This window comes from Physeter macrocephalus, chromosome 4, assembly GCF_002837175.3.
Source record: "Physeter macrocephalus isolate SW-GA chromosome 4, ASM283717v5, whole genome shotgun sequence".
Classification (NCBI taxonomy): Eukaryota; Metazoa; Chordata; class Mammalia; order Artiodactyla; family Physeteridae; genus Physeter; species Physeter macrocephalus.
Window position 1 is genome coordinate 86891897 of NC_041217.1, and position 7420 is coordinate 86899316.

Sequence of the window (7420 nt, forward strand, 5' to 3'; positions counted from 1 at the left end):
GGCCATGGCTCACGGGCCCAGCCGCTCCGCGGCACGTGGGATCCTCCCAGACCGGGGCGCGAACCCGGTTCCCCTGCATCGGCAGGCGGACGCGCAACCACCGCGCCACCAGGGAAGCCCTCGCGTCGTGTTCTTGAGGGAGGGATGCTGTGCAGCAAAGGGCATTCAGCAGCCTCTCAGAGCTGGAATTCATCAGATCAGCAACAAACATCAGACGTGTCAGTCTGCTCCCCTCGCTGTATGCACGAGGTGACTGAGGCCCAGGACCCTTCAGCAAATGAGGAGCTGGGGGTCCCAGCCCCCAGGTCTAACAGGCTGTGTGACTGGGACCCCACTGCACCCCAGGCCACCCCCAAAGCAAGAAGGCAGTGAGATATCCCTAGACTGGAGTCAGAACACTGCGGTCCAGTGCCGGCTCTGGCTCGTCGCCTTGTGCCCTGAGCAAGTGTGAGCAGTACCTTGTGGCTGCCGGGGTAGCACTCCTCTCCTTCCCACCCCAGCGGGGTGCACACCCGCAGCCCACGCAGCCACAGGCTGACTGCGCAGCAGGTGCCCGCCCCGCACTGGGCGTCCCGCTCGCAGGCCTGCAGGGTGGAAGACAAAGGGGTCGTTAGTGCCCATTAGGCCCATCCCAGAGAAACCAGAAGGGAGCGCACAGCCAAAAGCCCTGAGAGAGGTGCTGGGAACAGCACCCAGGCCGAGGCCTCCCGGGACACCTAGGGCAATGCTGCCCCCGCACCTCTCTCGGCAGGATGCTCAGGGCTCAGCTGGGCAGCAGACCTGGATCTGAGCAGCCCCCAAGCTCCTTCGAGGTCACTCGGTAGGGAGGCTGTCCTCTTCTGACGGGTCTAGAGCTTAGGAGATGGAGCTTTTCTAGCACCAGGAGATGCTCAGTGGATGCTGGTGGGATCGAATTAATTCAAATCCTTAGACGGGAGAGGGCCCCAATGGCCTGCACCCCAGGGTGTCAGTGCTGAGTTTCTGTGGATGGGGACCCTCCAGCCCTCACCCGGCAGCACTCAGGGTTGGTGCCTCCCCTCCCCGTGGTGTCCCCCTCAGTCCTCACTAGAAGCCCAGCCTCATCTGAGGGTCCAGCACCCCTTGACAGATGTTTTCCCGGGGGCTTCTCTGCTGGCCTGCCTGGCCCCCAGAGAGGGATGGACCCCTCTGGGCTGGGCTTCCAGAGCAGGGGCTAAGTGACCTTCTGGAAGGTGCCGTCTGTAAAGCCACACAAGCCCGCTTTAAACAAAAGCCTGGATTGGGGAAGACAGAACTGAACGTCTCCAGACTCACAGGAGGCCACACGGGAGAAGCACCCAGGCTTTCCACTTCCAGAGAAGCTTTGCGGATTTTCTGAGCCGAAATTGGGAACGGGGTTTGGGTTGGCTCTTATTCCCCAACACAAGGCCATGGAGGGCCTTCTGGCTGCCTGGAGGGCAAGGCAGGAACTGTAAGAGCCGCAATGTGCTCGGCCCCAGGAAGAAAGTGGGAGATGCCGGGGCTGCTCGTCACGCAGAGGAGGTGTAGGTGGCAGTCACCTCGCCACTCCGGTCTCCAGCCTAGTGAGGGCACTTCTCACACACCAGCCGGTCCCTGAAAGCTCAGGGTTAGGGCCGAGTAGACCCCACCTGACTCTTCCACCAGAGAGGTGGGGCATCGCTGTCGCCCTCTGGGAAGAGGGGCCCCCCAGGCCTGAATTTGGGATGGTCACAGTCCTGGGAGCAGGGGAGTGTGGGGACGGTAGAGCCCAGCCTCTTCCTGAGGGTCAGACTCAGGGCAGCAGCAAGGCCCGGAGCACAGAGGGAACAGTTCTAACTACCTGTGGTCAGATCTGTCGTGTGTCCTCTTACCCCAGCTTCCTCTCCTTCTGTGCTTTCCAGAGGGTCAAACTGGAGCCTTTACTAGGAAGATATTTCCTCGTGTCTCAGACCTGCCTCCCACGCCCCTCCACTCCCCCATCCCGGGCCAGACTCAGGGTCAACCCGCTGCTCCTGTCCCTCTCAGCGGGGTAACCACGGCTTCTATCCTCTGCTCTTACCCTCCTGATCTTCAAGCTGCACAATAGGAAGACAGCCTTTGGTGGTTTACATTCATTAGGTATAATTCTGCCCTGACAGTTGTATTTATGCTCTGGGTCTCCAAAGCATTGGCTTGCCTTTGATACTTGTTCTTCTTTGAAACTCAGTCTTTTTCCTCTAAAAGGGAGAAGAAAGAAATTTTCCTTTCTGTGAACATTAAAATTAATCTAATTCCAGGAATGGTGTGGCCTTTCTCTACATTCCCATTCTCTGTGTAAAAAGTTAGAGGAAGTTGAAACAAAAGTGAATGTCCCTCTTTTTTTTTTTTCTAGTGGCTTTTATCTGGAAAACTCTCAGGTAAGCCATTACTTTCTGTTTTGATAAGAATTGTCCCACCACCGTCACACAACGTGTGCCCATGTGAGGGTAGGTCCAGGTGCAGCCAAACTTCTGAGAGAGAACCACAGTTGGGGTGTCTCAAATACTACGATGTGCCTGCCCAGGTGTGCCCACAGTGGGACCGGATTTCTACTTGTTATCCGACACTTGCTTCTGGGTCACTCAGCCAGATGTTGGCGTCGCCCTTATTCTTATCAGACCTGGGCACCGAGTGAAAACACATAAACCATAAGAGAAAGAAAGAGTTTCAGGACAGGCTTTCTTTAAGAGCAGAGAAAGCAGAGATTAAACGTACCCAATAGAAGCTAAATAAGGTCACCGCCTTTAAGTCAACTTGCTACCTAAATTACACTTGACATGTAGTCTAGACCATATATGAAAACCAAAGTTTACACAAAAGATAGATTAGGGGGTGCTAATCCACTTTCTAAAAGAGTTCATTATTACACAATAGGAATCTTCTTTTGACCAAAGTTCCAAACTTCAGAATTTGCAATGCTCTCCTCATGCATTGAGAGCAGAATTTGATTTACACACAGTTTCTCAAAAGCAGATCCCCTTTAGCAGAGTGAGGTCTAACTAACGTGAAAATTCTGTGAAATGCCTCTCGGAAGTGCTGTCTGGTGTCTGGTTCCCCACGCCCTTGGTTTGCCTCCTGTTCGGCTCCTGGCTCCCAACCCATGCAGACCCTGACGTCCTCCCAAAACCCAGGGAGTAGAGAATATTGGATGACTTACCCCTGTGATCACGGCACAGTCGGACACAGTCACCAGGAGGAGCATGACTGAGACTTGCGTGGTACCTCTCATGGTCGTTTGGGGTGACGGCAAACACTGCCGGCTCCGCTCAGCCTCAAGCCCTCCAGCTGGGAAGGCCAGGCTCTCCCCAGAGATTTATACCGTCCGATCCAGGCTGCCCGTGGATGCCTGTCTCCTCTATTCTCTTCCTCATCACACTGTTATTCAGATGATCTCAGAGATGGAGATGAGACCTGAATCCCTAATGACATCAAATCACCATCAAAACCAATAAACGAACCATCGGCGGCAGTGACAGTTGCTCTGACTCTCAGGATGCAGAGATCCAGTCGGCTCCATGCATCGCACCCCACAGTACTCTCTGCCTCTGGGACATCCTTCTGTTCTGCTTGGGGTGGGGTGGGGAGGGCTTTGGCAATAAATCAAGGGATTTACGGCATCGCCATTTACCCTTCCCTGCACCAAACCGTATGACAGAAGCTCAGGATCATCAGTTCCCTCACACGCAAGCCAACAAGAATAATCTGGGCACTTAACTCTCCGCTCAGCACGAGCTGGGGGCTGAGAGGACACAGTGGGAAGGCAATGTCCCTGGTCCCCTAGAAGGTTAAAATTCCAATGGGGAGACATGAGACAGTGAGGAAAACAAGGCCAGGCTTGTGGGGTTGATGTTCCTGAGAAACTCACAAGGAATCGCCCTCTAAGAGGCTCAGGAACCAGAGGGCAGAAGATGAGACAGGCCACAGGTCCCTGTGGAAAAGCGTGCTTGGGCTGGGCTGCAGCTAAAAGGTACCAGGAGCCACGCGCCTTCCTGTTTTATGGGTTGAGCATGAGAGTGGCCTTATCCAGGGGCGAACAAACACTGTGGCTGCAGATGCCAGTCCTGGGGAAGGTGACTCCGGGCACGGCCCCTCCTGCTGTGTGGGGAAGCGCCTAGCCCAGATCTCCCCATGCCAGCCGACCCAGAGAGCTCCCAGGACCCTTTATCAGACAATCCCCACTTCTCTCCGCAGTGATAAAAGCCGTTGGCGCCCAAGGTACGTCCCCCAATATGCTAATAGGTGTTATGTACAGAAATACATAAACAAGATCTCCACAGTTGAAGCTCTGGGAAACACTGATTACACAGTTCAGCTAGCCTTCTTACTGCAGGATTTTTCAGAGCCTTTCATATGCTAACAAGCATTTGAAAAACCAAGCAGAGAAATGCAACTTGTAGTTATTTCCTAAACAGATTCATCCACCAAACGCTTTTTTCTTAGAGTGTCTCAGGGGAATAGGGCTCCCACATAGACACGCTGACAGGCATTTATGAGTGCAAAGAGAGAGGACCCAGCACAGAAGCTCAGATAAGACCCCAGAGACAGACTGGGGCGTTGACTTCTTATCCCAGGGTCATTAGTTTTATGACCCTGAGAATCTCTCTAAACCTCAGTTTTCTCATCTATAATATGGAGTTAAGAGTAGCACTTACATCATGGGGTTTTGTGAGTATTCGTCCATTTATTTATTCATTGACTACATATTTCTTCACAACTACTGTATTGAAGGCACCGTTCTTGGTGCTGGAAATAGATCAGTGAACAAAACAAGGTCCCTGCCCTCATGTGGGGGAGACAGGTAATAGACAAATAATCAAACAGATTTGTAATAACATGGCTAGGTTTGTGGAGTGCTATTAAAAAAGAAGGCAGGCTTTGTTATATAGCAGAAACTAACACAACATTGTAAAGCAATTATACTCCAATAAAGATGTTTAAAAAAAAAAGGAAGGAAGGGAAGATGACAGAGCATGACACAGGTGGTACTTTAGATGGGGTGAGGGTCTCTCCAAGAAGACACTTGAGAAGACTGATGAAGTGAAGGAGTGAGCTGGGCAGAGCCTTGGGGGAAGAAGCGGTGCAAAGGCCCTGTGGCAGGCCCTCCTTGGCCAGTTCCTGGAGCAGTAAGGAGCGTGGTGAACAGGGGAAGGGAGAGGAGGGGATGCTGTTGAAGCAGGAGCCAGGGGTCATGCCATACCAGCCTTGTAGGACATGGTAGGGGCCTCACAGCAAGTGTGACGGACGCCCTTTGGGTGTCTGGAGCAGAGGAGGGGCAGGATGTGATTTACACTTTGAAGGATCTCTCTGGCTGCTTTTGGAGAATTAAGCGAGATGATGCTTGTGAAGTGCTCAGCACAACGCTTGGCACACAGCAGCATTTGCAGGTATTGGCAATTTCTATCGTAAAAAGATGCGCCTGTCTGCCTTCATATGAAATTTTCCTGCAAAGTGAGAATCAAAATGACAAGTGTCTACAGCCCATCCGTACACCGTGGCACTGAGCCAGGCACACGACAGGAGAACCAAGACACCCACCTGCCAGCAACTTACCGAGGGAGAAGGCGGCATGGTGCCGGGCGCTGGGAGGGGGCACAGAGGCAGCCCTGTGCGCTCGGGACGCCCCGCGCAGACTGCCCGCCTCACACAGGTCACATCCCAAGAAACAACTTTAGATGACAGCGATTCTCAGGCTAGCACCCCCATTCCGCCCTCACCTCCCATTCTCACCCCCTCCCTCGCTCCCCACAACCCCCCAAACTAATTATCCCACACAATGGCGTGAAGAATGGTAGCAAGAAATACTGCTGCAAACAGGACCAATAACATTGATTGAAAGCACTTTATTTCTCTCGAATACTGCTTGAGGAAAAGCCAGTTTCATTAGAGGAAGGTGAAGGATAGGCAGTGACTTGGTGGAAATCTCAGAGGAGACTCCAGGAGCTTTGGCGTTTTGGGCCCAATAAGTCACGTAAGCAGACGTTCACGGAGGGCCTTCCACAAGTCAGGGCCAGGAGCTCACGGCCGTCGGGTCTAATTTCCCTCTGGAACTGAGAGCTCTCCTGTCCTGTGCCAGGTGGATTTCAACAGTACCCTTGACACGTGTTAGCCAGATGAGGGTTACTTTTTGGCTGACAGGTGTGGTGCAGAAAAGGAGAGTGGGAAGGAGAGAAGGGCCCTGAACTAAGCCGGCAGGAACCGGAGACCGGAGGAGGAGGTCAGAGGTGAAGACAGCGGTGAAAGCGGGGAAATGGTGACAAGTGTTGCCGCTGTACTTGCCTCCCTTGAGGGAGAGGAAAGCTGGGGAGAAGATGTGCTGGGCAAACCTCTCCCACCTCCTCCATGGCCAGAGGGAGTGAGGCGGGTGGGCGTTTGTAGGAGAGGGCTGCTTCGTGTCTGGGCCGGGCCCCTGCTTCTCTGCATTAGTGCTGTGGTGGCAGTGTCACCATTTTGCAGGACTGTTTATACAGCCGTGTGTGTGTGTGTGTGTGGTGAGCAAGGGCCACTCACTCGCTCGGGCATAGGAAAAGCCTATGGGGTACGAAAGCCCTGGGACGGAGGTGCAGGCGCAGGTAGCCCTGACCTGGCACAGTCCCTGAGGTCACTCATATGGGATAAGTTTGGCTCCTAGAGGGTCCGAGGCCCTTTCCAGCTCTACCATGAGGCTCTGCAAACTAGAAAGCGAGTACATGTCCAGGGGCCGTACTGCTCCTGCCTGAGAGTGACACATGTGATCACTTCATCAGTGGTTCATTAGTAGTTAATGATTAAATAAGAGCTGACTCTGACTCACTGAAGAAAGAAATAAGCAATCAGGGACTTCGCTGGTGGTCCAGTGGTTAGGGCTCCACGCTTCCACGGCAGGGGGCACGGGTTAAATCCCTGGTTGGGGAACTAGGATCCCGCAAGCCACGCAGTGCAGCCAAAAAAAGAAATAAGCAATCAAACGATGGAAACTGGAGCATCGAGGCCAGAAGTTCTTAACCTGGGGTCACAGCTCCCCAAGCAGTTGATGAACAGAATTCAGAGGATCCATGAACTTGGGTAGAAAAAATAATTGCATCCTATTATCACTAACTGTTAACTGAATTTTAACACTTTCTTCTCTTCTAACCGTAGGCCACAAACACAGAACTATTAATAGTACCTGTGATGAACATTGTGGTACATGACTCTTTTTGAATTATGGTTTTCTCAGGGTATATGCCCAGTAGTGGGATTGCTGGGTCATATGGTAATTCTATTTTTAGTTTTTTAAGGAACCTCTATACTGTTCTCCATAGTGGCTGTATCAATTTACATTCCCACCAACAGTGCAAGAGTGTTCCCTTTTCTCCACACCCTCTCCAGCATTTATTGTTTCTAGATTTTTTGATGATGGCCATTCTGACCGGTGTGAGATGATATCTCATTGTAGTTTTGATTT

General features: G+C 52.4%; 1 protein-coding gene across 1 annotated transcript in view; it reads right to left on the reverse strand.

Annotated features, from left to right (window-relative positions):
* The window catches only part of PROK1 (prokineticin 1), a 4837-nt gene extending 1611 nt beyond the window's left edge, over nt 1-3226 (reverse strand). The window contains exons 1-2 of the mRNA XM_007106489.1: nt 3155-3226; nt 459-584 (exon numbers count right to left, since the gene is read on the reverse strand). Coding sequence (XP_007106551.1) covers nt 459-584; nt 3155-3226 — 198 coding nt within the window. The remainder of the gene's footprint in view (nt 1-458; nt 585-3154) is intronic.
* Nucleotides 3227-7420: the final 4194 nt, after the last annotated feature.